Source organism: Lonchura striata, chromosome 19 (genome assembly GCF_050655825.1).
Source record: "Lonchura striata isolate lonStrDom1 chromosome 19, ASM5065582v1, whole genome shotgun sequence".
In the NCBI taxonomy this organism is placed as follows: domain Eukaryota; kingdom Metazoa; phylum Chordata; class Aves; order Passeriformes; family Estrildidae; genus Lonchura; species Lonchura striata.
Genome location: NC_140721.1, coordinates 371853 through 387416, shown reverse-complemented (window position 1 = coordinate 387416; position 15564 = coordinate 371853). Strand labels below are relative to the sequence as shown.

At 40.6% G+C, this 15564-nt stretch overlaps 1 protein-coding gene across 1 annotated transcript in view; it reads right to left on the bottom strand.

Moving 5' to 3' along the window:
• Positions 1-15564, bottom strand: part of SMTNL2 (smoothelin like 2) — a 19092-nt gene extending 3528 nt beyond the window's left edge. The window contains exons 1-8 of the mRNA XM_021533103.4: positions 14981-15564; positions 8939-9029; positions 7992-8225; positions 7256-7309; positions 5627-5702; positions 3411-3581; positions 2732-2849; positions 1278-1429 (exon numbers count right to left, since the gene is read on the bottom strand). Coding sequence (XP_021388778.2) covers positions 1278-1429; positions 2732-2849; positions 3411-3581; positions 5627-5702; positions 7256-7309; positions 7992-8225; positions 8939-9029; positions 14981-15385 — 1301 coding nt within the window. The 5' untranslated portion in view covers positions 15386-15564. The remainder of the gene's footprint in view (positions 1-1277; positions 1430-2731; positions 2850-3410; positions 3582-5626; positions 5703-7255; positions 7310-7991; positions 8226-8938; positions 9030-14980) is intronic.

The window sequence follows — 15564 nt, the reverse complement described above, 5'->3', positions numbered from 1 at the left end:
TGGTGTCTTTTGTTCTCCCATAAACTAACTGTTTACATAAACTGAGGTAGAAGAACACTGCAGCTTTCCTTTGAGAGTTGTAGATCATTTTTTAGAGATCAATCACAGAATCACAGAATCTCCTTCAATTCACTGACAAGCAACAAAATTTTTTATATATACATATATGTGTACTTATAAAAATACTTGTATTTCCCAAATTAATTCCTTTGCTAGAGGCTGCAATAAGGAGAAACAACGTTATGTCACGAAATTTGAAAGGTTTTTTCTGAATGGTCAATGGCAAATCCAGTTCTTTAAGTTACCTCACTAGCCATGTGTTCCTACCGCCTGTTATCATTTGGAAAAAGTGTACCAAGCCCAGCTGCATACCATATGGAGAGGTCTTACCATAAGAATCGTGTTGATACAAGCTCAAAAATGTTACTATCTGTGACTATCAGGTTCACATTCATAATGACTTTAAAAAATAAATTAGCATTTAATTACCTGCTATACAGCATAAAAAAGAATCTGGATAATGTGACTGAGGGTATTAACTCTGCCTGTTTTCAGAAATGCAGTTACTTGGTTGAGATACTGAGAAGTTCACAGACTTGATCTGTACTTACACTGAATTCAACCTTTGTTCTTTTTCAAGCAAAACAAGGTACAGTCAGAGGTGAAATCTCTCACATGTTCTATGTGTTTTTCTGCAGAGCTTTATTATCTTTTTTTGCATGATACATGCAAGCTAGTAATACTGATGCTTTAAGTTTTAGCTTTCATATTATCCAGATTCTGTACTGCATTAGTATATAAGTCAGAACTTCATATAAAGTGCTAGCAAGTTCTCTTCACAGTTTAGTCAGACAAAACAATCCTTTCCCAGCCTGAGAACCAAGGACACCATTGCAGCTTCAGGCCCAGAAAGTATAAACAGCAGCGAATTGAGGAGAGCAATCTCAGAGGATGGAGCTTCATAATATGAAGCTGTAGTTGGACAATTAACCCCAATAGGTAAATGGACCAAAACTTACAAAAGTGTGAAAACGTGTGATCCATTGTCCATCTTGGGTGTAGCCTCGCCCAGGCTCTTGTACTGCCCAAGCTGTATCCTTTGAAGGCCTTTTTACTAAATACCTACTTTATTCCTTTAACACTGTCTAGCCTCTGTTCTAGGTAGCCTTCCAAGGCATCAATACAGAGTCAAAAAGAATAATAATGAAATTCTTCACTGCTGCTCAGGTGCATTAGACTTGAACTGGAAGCACTTCACAGAGCGCTAATGTACTCACTCAGCCGTTGTGAAGGCCAGCTCAAAGTTCTGCTTGCGATTAGCTGGGTCAAGCTTATTATAATCAAAAGCTTCAGGAAAGAAAGAATGTACAAGAGCACAGAATGCCATCCCATCGTTCCAGCTTGAGGAGAAGTTCTGAAGATCAATGTGCTGTCATGATGAAAAAAAATACACATATTAACGCAGAACAGGGGAACAAATAAGAGCAGCTGCTTTTGTTCAATGCTGTTTTCTATCATTCTTTCCCACAAGCAAGAGCACAGACTTTATTTTTTCTTCCCATCTTTGTATGTCCATTTCATTGTTGACATCCTGGGAAAAAAAATGGCACACAGCAATAAAAACTCCTTGCCTGAAATATTCAGATGCAAAGCAGATGCCTAGTCAAGGTCCCTCATCCAAAGCCCACTGAAAATACTGTGAAGAATCTTATCAACATCAGTGAGCACTGGGGCAGGCCCAGTATCTGTGGAAACTAAGGATACTGCTTATATATAACCATAATCACGCTATGGAGGATTTAAAATTGAAAAACAGTTTATTTTGTGAATAACACTAGATAAAGCCTATGCTTGCTTGCTTTGCCCAATTCATTATCTGTTTACACACAGATAGGTAGAAATATAGGAAAAATCATATCTACTGCACAACTTGATTCTCAAAACAAATTCTTACTGTTACTTTTAAATGCCACAGTGAAAAGAAACATATTTATGGTTTTGTCTTATGCTGCTTTCCCATCATAAAAAATTCAAGCCCCAGCTTTTCTAGTAAGCAATTAACCATAATTTTAATTAGTTCTGCTTATTTAAACTATAATGTACAGTTTAGCAATAATTATGCACATTTAGTAACATTGAAAAACATACTAAACACACAAAAAAAAAACCCTAGGGAAAAAAAAAATCTATATTTCTTTGACAGTTGCAGTTTAAGGCCAGGTAAAACAAATAAAATCTCAACCGCTGTATTCTTTTAGTGACACTGATGCTACCTCACAAAAATTTACTCACAATGTGATTGAAACTCAACAATTTACTACAAATTCATTTGAATACTAACAGATACTTGGGTCTGCATGTAGCAAAATGGCCATAGTCTTCATGTATTCAGAACTTGTCATGTATAATGTGAATAAAAAATTACAGCCTGCAACTAAGAAAAAAAAAAGTTTGAACATATACTGAAATTTATATCCATAAGCACAAAAAGCTTTTAGAAAAACACTAATGCATTACTTTAATAGACATACAGAATCTCATTCACGCAGTCACTGACAGTCTTGAAGTGCTGCGTACACAAACCATTTTCATGTTACCCACACAAAAATTGATGACATTGAAGAAGATAACTCATTCTCTAGCATATTTTACATTCACTCTTTGAGTACAGAATTTGGCAAATTCTCTTGAAACAAAAAAGAGCGAGATGAAAATACGAGCATATCTTTACCTTGTATCCTATGGTTTTTGAGCGACACCAATCTAACAGAATTTGTTTAATGCTGCTAGCGCTGGCAACCCCAAAACTCAGCGATCTCTTCAGCTTAGCTCTGGATTCTCCTTTTCCTCTGGAACAACAGAGACCAAATTAAATTACATTCTAGAAGAACTTAAACCTACTTGTCAGGAACATTTATGCAACTTTGCTCAGGTCAGCCCCTGCCCAGGTGATATTTGAGAAACATGTTGCTGAAACCTTGACTTGTTGGTCCTGAAAGAGAAATGTAATTTTTATTAAACGAAAGCCATAATTCCAATTCCAGGCCCTCTTTTATTTAAATGATACTCCCATCAAGAACTGTCCATATTTTGATCCTCAAGGAATGGCATTACAGAAAGTCACTATATTTGCAGTCTCCTATAATGATGGAGAAGGCAGCTTTCACAGAACTCTTCCTTCATAAAAGGCACCTGCTGCTTCAGCTGAACAACTTCAAAGTCAGAGGAATCTGTAGCTGTGAATTTCCAAGGCTTGGCCTGTAAAGTCAGTGAAACTTTAGAGACCTTACATTGTCCCTTAGCTCCAAATCCTACACAGAGTTCTCCCACCCAGCTGTGATCTGCTGGTAATAACTGACAAATTAGTTTCCCATTAACAAACCGTTCTGGAGACAATTACTGAGACGTACTTTCCATCATCACGTTCAAGTTTCTCAAAAAGCGCTTTCCTGGCCTGCGTTCCTGCAGTCCGTGGGAGCGTCTGAGACCGCACCAATTCTCGCCTCCTTTCAACTTGGCGATGCACAGTAGGAGGAGGTGATTGAGAGCTGGGGCTCACCTCACAGTAACTGTCAATGGCACTGGAGAAAGATAACGTGAAAAGTACGTGGTAAATGAAAGAGTAACTCTCTGCAGTGACAAGAGCCAGCATAAAGGTTCAACTGGTGTCTCTAAACCTTCCGAAAGATCTATTTCAAGAGAACCTGCATGAGTCAAAAGCTATGTTAATAAAAGTGAAATTATTATGACATACAACAGCACTTAAGTATTGAAGCCCCTAAGGTACTGTTACAAATAAGACACAGCTGGACAAGCCACAAGCACTTTGTAGCACTGAGCAGAACAACAGTTCAAAACCTTCAAGAAAACAAAGAAGACAAAAATAAACATGTGGCCAGACAGGAGCACTAAATCCCATTGATTTCCAACTTCAGGCTTCTTGGAGGCTGTGACATTTTTTAAATGAAATTTAAAGAGTAAATCAGAAAGTACGTTTGAAATTTTTACTTCTAGCGCACAGAATTCTGACCTCCTGACAGTGTAGCTTTGCTGACTGCAAGCTGTATATGTGAGAAATACGAGATTGCATTCTAATTTGTGTTTGTTTGAGCCATATACTGCTTCATTGGCATTAATGAAGCAAGCCAAACATTGCATTTGGAATTATTCCATATCACAGAGATGGGGAAACAGGCAAAGAACAATGACGACAGTGTCACACGTTAATTTCTGGTACAGATGGAGTTCAGGTATGACACCAAGTTCTCTAGGGTGCTCAGCGTATCATGACTCTAATACTGAAGTGCTGATGTTGGAACTACCTCGGAAGAAATGTAAGGCCTAATTTGGGATTGTTTTCAAGGCAGATACAAGCCTAATTTAAGAGATTTAAACTTTATTCTCTCTAATTTTTTTCTTGATGGATATTTTGCATGCTAAGGTGTCTGGATATGCCAGGAGTAATTGTGATACCATGTTATCCTCTACTAAGCAACTGCAACTCTTGAGTTAATAATGAATGTGTAGTAGTCCTCAGCAAGACATTTATCTACAAATTAAACTCTAGGCTAGCCAAAGTAAGGATATTTGGTGGTAATCATCTTATTTTTGGAAAATAAGCCCAAACTACTAATTTCAACACAGATGAGTATATTTATATTTATGTTTTCAAAGGACCTGACAACTTCCTCCTCCCAACAAAAATCCACCACTATCAAGCACTGATAATCTTACTGATTAAGACTAAAACAATGTGGAAATCCACAGTTAGGTCTACTTGAAAGTGCTCTGTAAAATTTTGTCTTTTCTCATCTCTGTTCCACTTAGCCCAGAGGAAAGCTCACAGCTTTTAACAGGCTTACAATATAGCACCAGCGACTCATTTGTTCTTTGGTGCACTGGTGGGGCAGCCTGAAGAAGCGCTCCCCACAAAAAAAAAAAAAAAAAAGAGCCAAATGTGCTAAGGCTATCCAAAGCTGTAATCACAGGTGTGATGTTGGTGTTCAGCCTACTAGATGCCTTGTGAAAAGAAAGGTGTGAGGATTAACCAGGATATGGCCCTGATACAGGAAGTACAGAGGTACAAAAGAGCAAGTCATCCAAGGGATTTAGGGGGAATGAGTGATCCTCAAACTAGACATATAGTATATATACAGCAGGTTGCTGATTTCCCATGAGAAGTACGATCAATAAATAACCTGGTACATTTCACCTGAGAATATTCAGGGTATATATATAAGGACTGCTGTGTTGAATGAAAATTACTACGTACAGCACATCACTAGGATGGTTTTAGTACAGATAGTGTGATAATTCCAGTAGTCATTGATTGGTTATTCCCTGAAAGTAGAAGTGTAGTTAAGAGGAATATGCCCATTTTCATGTTGATGGACACAGTACATACATAATGTACATTAATGTAATTTAATGTACATACATACATACATTAAATGAACTACCTATGTTAATGTAAGAGATTATGGAGCAAGTAGATTAATGTACAATTACACATCCAATGCTTAAAACAGCATCTGGGACTCACCTATTTTCCAAGTCAGCAGAACACCTGTCCCTTGAGACTACATTGACCACAATGGCCTAACAAAATGTCACCAAAAATGCATACCTTTCACCAGTTTTGGCTCCACTACGCAGCCCATAGTTCATAGTTGAGGCAGGCTTGGGGACAGAAGTAGCACTCTCTATATAAAACCAGAAAAGATGCATTAGTGCATCTTAGAAACTTTCTTTATGTGCTTTCGAATAGAAACTTTCCCCATGTGCTTTCCTGATGGATAGACACGCATTGATTTTTACTCACTACACTGTAAAGCTGCAGGCCTCTGACTTCCATATGAGCTAACAAGCTGGGGGAGGATTTTCCCCAGCAGTTCAATTCTTTTGTAAAACTGTTGTGCTGCAGCGAGGATAGTGTAAGCGTACCAGAAAAGACTCAGAGAGGATGTCTTTGAAAAAACTGCAGTCAGAAGGTCAGATCACTTCAGGCCCTTGGGCAGTCCTCAGAAGAGGGCACACTGACAGTGACATTTCAGTTAAAGGAAAAAGTGGTGCTTGCAAAAGTCATTCTAGCAGACAAGCTCTGGGGAGTTTCATGTAATTAAGTGCATAATTTAAATTATCTAAATTCTACCAGGAAGACATTTTAGTTTGTAAAGTAGAACAGACTCGAAGTTGCAAATGTGGCTTAAAATTAACTTTACATCTTCCTCCCTCCACCTCTGAGGTTCTACCTTATGTGCTTTGCCTCTTAGGGTTCAGCTCTGGACTCCAGCTATGCTCTATAATTGCAAAATAGTGGAGCGTCTTGCCCAATTTTAACGTACCAAAGCCAAAACTTGTTGTATAAACCAGCAACTATATCTTGAAAGCTCCTTCTATACATGAAGGACTGCCATCTTAGAAGCAATTCAGCCTGATCACTCTTGCTCTTGCTCTCTGAAAAAGCAGAATTCTCTCCTTTTCTTATAGAAGTGATCCAGATCAACTACATTTCTCATGTAAAACACACTGGTAGATACCAGCATACAGGTGTGACAAATTTGTGACCACTAAAAATTGGCAGATATTTATGCCAATCTTGGATGTTTTAGGATGAGGAGGAATGTAATCCTTATTTTGGAAGGGCTACACATGTTGCTAAATAAACCAACACTTGAGACAAATGTGAAATGCCAGTATATTGTGCAGACAGTAACAACTTGGTGTCAGCAATCAGAGGTACTTTTGGAGAGAGCTCAACTCATCTCTTTCAACTGAAATCAGAAATCCTTAAAGCATTTAATTCTTTGCCACATTTATATTACAAAGAAGACTCCTTACTTTTATCTCACCCATAGTAATTTGCTTCAATACACATGGTTGGGCACACCACTTTCCGACTGCTTTGTGTGCAGCCACAGTTTTCACTTGATCAGCTGAAATCTTCACTGCTCAAGCTGTCTGCCTGCCACACTTTTCTGGCGCTTATGGTTTCCACTGCAGAGATTGCCTAACAGTACACATGTACATCACCGTGTAAATAAGGGTAAGTACACCACACTTTGAACTGATTGAGAATCTGATGAAGTAGAACAAGTGTTCATGATTCTACAAGTCTGCATACAGACTTGTTAGCAATATTAGTATTAACATGTACGTACAAGTCAAAACTACATGCTCAGATCTGTATCCCCCAAAAACCACAGAATCACCCTCAATTTTTGTTGCATAAGGGCATGCAGATAGGAATACTCACCTCCAGTGGCAGATGAATCCATTGTTTTAATTGTAATTGAATTCCAGTCCTTCGCTGTATCAGCACAAACAAAGACAAAGGAAGTGTTTGCTACTTTCTTAGTTTTAGTAAGATAAAAAGTGAAGTAATAACCTGCAAATGATCCCTATCTCTTGCTAGCAATCCCATCCCAGTCTCCTTCTGTAATTTCTGACCCATATATATAGTCCAATTTGTAAGTGTCACAGCAAAGGATGAATGGCTTCCATGCAATTTTTTTTTTAAACTCAGTTTCAATATAACTAAGATTCTGCAGTCTCTGACATGTGTCTGTGTGTCAGACTGCTGTCAGTCACTCCTTCCTCCAAATGACTATTGGAACCTGTTGGCCAAATATCTGTCTAACTTCTCAAAGGGCCTCCAGTCCCAAAGCGCTAATAATGTCCACGAATTTCATGAAAAGAGCTGGGTATGTTTAAGAGATTCAGTAACTTATTGAATTCAGTAACTGTGCTGTAAGATACGCTTCACTAAAAACTTGACTATGTTAGGCACAAAAATTCTCTGCAGATGTGACATTACAGCCAAAACCTCTAGCTAGGACCCACAGTATTCCAAACTGGAGTGTCCCACAATGGGATATATAGCCAGAGAAGCAAGGTTTCATAATTACCACGAGTTCACAGGACAATACTCATAGCAGCAGTCGAAGAAAGGAAACAGAATACTGCTTTAGCAAGTTATTTTTCTCTTTTACCTGGCTGGTTAGAAGATTTTACTCCCATTGTATTTGTGCTCTTTCCCTGTCCCAGCAGGCAAGAAGATGTATTGGTTGGACAGATGTTTTCTCCTGAAAACTTCTCAGATGTCCTGGTTACTGCAGTAACGGGAAGGTGGGGCATCTGTAAGATGACTGCAGGGGCATGGGCTTCGGGGGATGAAGATTCTGACATCTGAAAGCAGGTCAGTTCACGGGTGACTTTTGCCTGACCTGAATAAAAAATGGGAGAGAGGAATTAAATTTGTTTGAAGTTTGTAACAAAGCTACAAACCAATGTTCATGCAACAACTTTATTTTACAGGTCATTGGACTCAATCCCCTGTGAAACGTTGTACCATTTACATAGTAGAAGCAACCAGAGCCCAAGCGATCCTTTCAGTGATCACACTTACTCTACATGAATCTCAGCAGGAACAATATCTTCAGATCATTAATATACTAGCATTTGCATTTGGCAAGCTTCTCTTCCTCAGTACAGCCCACGCTCGCAATCTCCTGCCCCGGTTAAGAAAGCAGCATTTTTGTTTATGGTTTTATGAAACACTGTATGACTTTCTCTAAAGCAGAGATGCTAAGTCTTTCCTCCACTGAAGCATGACAGAAGTGGATGGGTGACTTGCAAGATGTTTTGGGATGCAAGACTACAATGGCACCCAGCATAGAAGGCCTTATCGCTCATGTCTCAAGTTAACGCAGCAGTAATAGCCTCTAATTCATGAAACACCACAGTACATGCTTAACAGTAAAGCCAAAGTATAAAAGTTCAACTCCTAGTTATGAAATAAAGTACTGGTGCCACTGGACAATACCCAACCTGAAACTGTAGCAGATTCTAATCCTTCCAAAATGTGATTCCTGCTCTATGACTGCCAAAATCAGGTATTTTACAAGCAGTGCTACTTCATTTCATGCCCTGTTCCTACCTGATGATGAAGATCGATGCCCATTTTCAATGATGGAAGAACTAAAAACTCTTCTAAACTCAGGTTTCTGGTGGTCATCCAGGTCTACGCTCTGTCAGAACAGACAACAGACATGACAGCTAAATTTCAAACAGTAGCAAAAGTGAGAAGAATATACAGAAACACCTGCCAAGAGCAGGTCTTCCTTGTGCAAATGACCACAGAATAAGAAAGGAACAATTACCTAACCCCAGGAGCCAAGCCTGCAAATGAAGCATTGGCAATACATAACCTAAATCAATCTTCACACACATGTCCTCAACGGACCCCAAGCACCTAGGAGGTGTTATCTTCTGTTAGATAAAGGTATCACCATCCACTGAAATGGTAATAAACAGAAGACTTGATGTAACAGTAGAGAAATCGATTGAGATTGCATGGAATAATGCTGTACATTTTTTTCTATTTGCTGCAGAAAGAAATTACAGTATAAAAACATATTGTACAGGCATTACAAAGTAAATTAAATCCTAGGACACTACAGCTATTTTATAATCTGTAACTTCTGTAAGGATAGTCTTTTTCTGGCAAAAGCATAAATTCACCTCATAATGGCTGTCAATATAATTCCAAACAAATCAGCCAGGAATTTTTTTGTGAGTTTAGTAGGTGGTTGTGGAGTTTGTTTGTTTGTTTGATTGGGTTTTTTTGGCTGGTTGGGCTGGGTTTTTTTGGGGGGGTGAAGGGGCATGTTAAACTGTGAGAAACCATGTGATTTTTGGCTGTGTAACTAAAGGAAGAAGAAACTGCCTCACGGATACATGATTACTGCAGTTAAGTTTCCAAAAAGAAGCAGTAGCTACAAGTAGTAGAAATTCCCCAACACACAGTCCACAAAAACATTCATTGATTGTGTAGTTGTATGCAGATGTTTTAATTTCTGGGGAAAAACCCCTATTTTGAAACTTTTGAAAAAGGTACTGTACATGACTAAACTCGGTTATCACTAGCTGCCAGGATTGAGAAAAATACCAATTAAATAAATATTAATTCTAGAAACCACACAGAATCGGGGTTTCAGAACTTTTATTGCTGCACTTAATGCAATTGAGATCCCAGTCAACAATTATTGTCCACATCCAGAAATGAAATGTAAAGCATAGCTAATGCAGCTCCCTAGAATGTACCCATGATACACAGTTAGAACTACTTAGCCATTCATGTCAGTCATTATGACCTGAATGTGAAGAACGCCTGTGTAGACCATAAACATGAATCTACTTTTATAAGCTGGGGAAGTGTGGGTGAGTAAAATCATCAAATGACATGATCGTTGCAAAGGTCATATAGCATTCTACACACTGAACTGGCTTTCTAATGCAATGTCAAGTGCTGCATTACCTTACTTCATGCAAACCTGGCTGCTACAGTTTGGCTAACAGTGCCAAAGAAGAAACTGATACCAGGCTGGAGGATGGGGAAGAAGGCCCATGTGCTGACAGAACAGTGGGAGGATTTGAGATCAGATTCTGATGTGCATTTAGTAGTGTCAGGCTGAAGTACTTTCAAAATCCACTTTGGAGATGCCAAGGTTCTGACACACACATGTGTTTACAATATTACTTCTGTCATTGCTTACATAGATTATGAATAGCAGAGGGATAACTACACATATCTGTTCTTAATAATAAGAAGTACACAACTCTTATGACAACAACACAATGAACAACTGATGAATTTGAAGAAAAGAAAGTTAACACTAATATTGTGGATGCCTTATCCAAGCTTGCTTGTAGAACTAATCTCTGTGCAGCTCAGAGGTCTCCATGTAATGGAGGATGATAATACTTTACATAGTTATAGGGCTGCTGGAATTCCTCCTTTGCTGCAAAGTAGTTACACTTTGGAGATCCATAACCAGAAGCTGCAATTATCGCAAGCCAGTAAAATTCAATGCATTCAGAAAAAATAAGCACCAGTTGAGAAGATTAGGAAAAAAAAAAGAAATACAATTGTTATTTGCTCGCTGAACATCTAAGGTGCATGTCTGTTACATCTTCAAGATTTTGTCTGGAACAGGGTAAAATTCTAGAAGAATGACAGACACAAATGATATTACTCTCACTCAAGTGATAGATTTCAGTCATTTAGTGTCTTTCATAAAACTACCAACTACCACAAGGGTCACAATACAAATCACTGGTTCTAGAAATGCTGTTTATCTAGGAGAAGGACATCTTCTTCTTACATATGACAGGTGAAATTGTTGCTTCACTGTGATGAACAGTAATGTCACCACTGACTGCCACAAAGATAAGGTTTCACACTCTGTTTCTTGCATATATAGAGATCACTAATATATCAGATATTGGGAATAATGAGGTTTTGAGGAAATGCAAACAAGCCAGATAGACACCAGCAAGAGGTGCACCACACTTACCCCTTAAATCTACTACTAGAAAGCCATTGTCCATAAGACAGTACAAGTATTCTCTATCTGTAATTAACCCTGCTATATGAAGAAAAAGCCTTGAACACCATGGACATATTAGAAAAGCTACTGCACTGAATAAAAACAATAGGAGTACTTCTCATAGAACCTTTTTTGAAGTAAGCCTGGATATAAATGGATAGGAGGGAACAATTCTTCCTTAGCAGCTTCAGCAGGTGCCTGTGGCTATACCACAGTGAACTAAAACAAAACAAACAACAACAAAAATAATCTAGGGAAGGATCAAGGCAACCTTGAAGTGTCACCATTCCAAAAGGACACTTGGAGGAGGTATAAGAGAATAATAAAGAAGTTAAATCAACAGACTTCCTTTTTCAAAAATAGGAGTTAAGATAGTTTGGAAATAGAGTATGTCATGCTCTATTAATTATGTAATCTCACTGTCATTATAGAACCATAAAATGGTTTGGGCTGGAAGGGATCATAAAGATCATCGTGTTTCAACACCTTCAGATGTGCAGGGATTCCATGCATTAGATCAGGTTGCTCAGGAGCCCATCCAGCCTAGCCTCAAAGACTGATGGGGATGGGGCATCCACAACTTCCCTGGGCAACCTGTGCTCCACCACCTGAGTGAACGGTTTCTTCCTAACGTCTAATCTAAACCCGCCCTCTTTCAATGTTTTAAAACCATTGTCCCTTGTCCTGTTGCTATCTGCCCGTACAAAAACAAATCACTCACCCCCCCTTTTTGTAAGCCCCCTAAAATATTCGAAGGCCACAATGAGGTCTCTCTGAAGTCTTCTCCAGGCTGAATAGCCCCAGTTCTCTCAGCTCATCTTTTCTGGAAATACGTAGGTCATTATATACACCCAAGTTGTGTCTTATGTAATTACTCACAGGCTGACTAAGTGCTGGGTGCCATTAGGTCATCAGGGAGAGATCCCAATGGGTAATACTTGTTTAGACTTTCATAGGTGGTCATAGCCAGCTATCTATCTCTCTGCAGCTTTGACCACTGCAGGCAGATTCTCTGCAGCCATCTGTCCACGTTACACAGAAACTCTTCTGATAGTTTTAAAACAGGACACCTGTAAAGTACTTTTAGTCCTCCTGCTTAATAAAGGCATCATGCTCAATCACAAAAACTATGGAAATATCGTAAGTTATGAAGCTCCTGCCAAAATGTAAAATCAGACCAACAAGAAAAAAGATCAAAACTCTTCCTTTGTAAATGCTCAGTAGCACAAGTATGGCTCTAGGATCCAGATCTTTGAAATTAACTCTTCAAATATCCCCTATTTTCCACCTTTGTGAAAGCAGCTCTCAAGACTCTGGCATGGTTAAGAGAGCTGAGTTGCAGTCTGATATCAAAATAAGAGTAAGACTGACCTCTGAATCAGAGTGGCTAACAGCCATTTAAAATTCCACCTAAACCATCATTTAGACTGTTCTGTATCAGCTTTCAAAGACATCATAGGAGAAATTGCCCAGATTAGAATTAAAAGGAGATTTGTGTCCTTGCTTCTGAACTATGCTTGGAATTCCCTGGATTAATTTTTTTTTCCCTAATTAAATTACCATGAAAAATAATCTAGCAATATTAGAAAAGAATGGCTCGGATGCCAAAGATGCTCAGAATCTCTGGTATCCAATTAATGCTGCATCTATCGCACAGTAAAAAGGAACTCAATCAATAAATCTTTTCAGGAGCAAAAGATTTGCAAAAGATTTGCAAACCAAGATTTACATCTTGATTTGCTATTATTTCCAGGTCAGTATAATTTGCTTTTCATGTCTCGCATTATTAGAAGTATTTACTAAGACTAGAAGTGTCATCAGTTTTATTATAGGTGCTCGTGTATCTGAAACATACACAGTGCCATTTATGGTATTCTTTTTCAAATGCTTCAGTCATATAACCAGAAATTGGAATCAACCGAAGGAACAGTGTTCATTACAGAGAATCTGAGCAACTGTCTCAGCAATCAAATCTTGGTCTTTTGCCATTTGCATGTAGCCACATCAGAACCTGACCCACAAACTCATGTTTTCACTGCACACATTTGGTGTGTATAGCTGTAGCTGCACTTCCCATACTTCTCAGTACTGAAATTCCCTTTCGGTCAGCTCTGCTAACTTGGGAACTTCTCCAGCCTAAATTGTTGGGAGGGCACTGAAGAAAGATCAGCACTTAAGTGATCTTCCTTGAACCCTCAAAGCAAAGCAGGAAGGTTCCCATCCAAACAAAAGCTCATACTGTGCTTAACACAGACCGATACCTAAAGCTGGTTATTGGCCATAACATTGATGCAAGACTCTGTGTTCACAGACTGTTTAAGTACACACCACAGTGCAGGCAGTGGTGATGGAGTGAGGGACCATAGTCCCTTGTCCCTTCCATATCACTCGGCTTACTTCAATCCCTTGCAATACAAGCAAGTGTGGATAGCTCCGCAGAACAAAAAGGAAGAAGTATGGAAGTTGCATGGATGCTGCTTATCTTTGTCACATGGGGAGAAAGGCAGCAGTTGCTAGAATGTATCAAACAGCAGTTTTTCCTTTCCATTTGCCCAGATGTAGGAAGCCCAATGCCCCCATTCACAGGTCAGTAGGAAGTAAGAGGGCTGGCATGCAATACAGCCTCTACTCATTCCCACCAATTCTAGTGAATTTAACTTCCAAGCTTTTCTTCTTTAACCCCAAGCCTGAATAGACCACAGACCAGCTTTTTAAAGCTCCAACAGTCTTAAAACCCCTTTAAGACATGCTTAACCAAGAGGACATGAAACAGGCTGTCATCTGTGAAAGCCAAGTCTCTAGTAGCCCAGTTTTATGTGTCCGAATCACAGCGTGCCAACTGGTTGCACTCTCCTGGTGTTACAGATGGCACGGGAGCTCTCAATTCTTATTACAGAGACAGACCCAGACAAAAGATTACACAAAACATCTCAGTACCAGATGAGCTTTCCACTAATGGGATTTCTGTGCACCAAGTTACAATGTTCCATTGCACTGCAGAAAGTTTTATCACTGGGAGGAATAACTATGTTTGTACAAGTTTAAGTCACGGAGACCACAAAAGCTTGTGTCAACCTCTCAGGGATGAGCTGAAGCGGTGAGGTACAGTGGCTGGACAGCAAAACTGACTCACTGTGGGATGTCATCCTAGGGAAACCACTGCCTGCTATATGCTAAGTTACTCCCCTTTGCAAGCTTGCCAACTGCCAAACAGCATCGGTGGCACACGGATCCCCCAGAATCGAGTCCAAAAAGGATACAAAATTACTCGCATACACACGTACATTGATAGCCTAGACTTCCCCATCTCCCCATCTCCTCTTATTTCTAACCACAGGGAACTGACAGGTTGCTACCACTCTAACCAAGATCCCAGTCTGAACAAAGAGGGCCATGATCAGGTATATCGCCAGGTGGTATCACAGCCAAGACCATTTCTCAGAGCACCTCCCAAAATACCACTGACCCCATGCCGCAGAAGAGGAACTCCGTGTCCCTAAACATTATCCCGTGCAATCTGGCAACACCCGTGAAGCATCCCTTCATGCATACCCTTGGCCCTCCCTCCTGCCGTCTCGCTGGCCGCTTACTTGGCTCCGGCCAGCGACCGTGAGCTTGGCACGACCGGAGAACGCGCCGTCGGCCGAACCTTGCGCCGGCGAGCCGGGCCCCACGACCTGAGGGCTCTCCGCTGTCTCGCACACCCACTCCTGCGGCAGCCCCGCCGACCTGCCCAGGGCCTCCACCTGCCGGGACAGGCGCTCCAGCTGCGCCCGCAGGCGCCGGTTCTCCTGCTGCAGCTCAGAGACTGCTTGTGCCAGGGGGCTGGCGAGGCGCAGCACCTCCTCCACCTGCCGGCCTACTCCCTGCTTGAACAGCTGGATGTCCACATGGATGTCCCGGACGGCGCCCCGTAGCGTGTCCTCGTAGCGTTCCAGGCCGTCGCAGACAGTCTGCGCCTCCCGACTGTTCAGATGCTCGATCTCGCCGGCCATGGTGTCCGCTCACGGCAGGCTGCGCGGGCAGGGACGCAGGAGGGCCAGGAGCGGCTAAATGCAGACGCCGGACTGTCTCCCCCTTCCCCGTCGCCTCTCGTCTTTGGGCCCTCCCCGTGCCTCCCTGGCCCCTAGCCCGGCCCTAAGCCCAGCCCCCGGCGCCGCGGGCACGGCCCGTT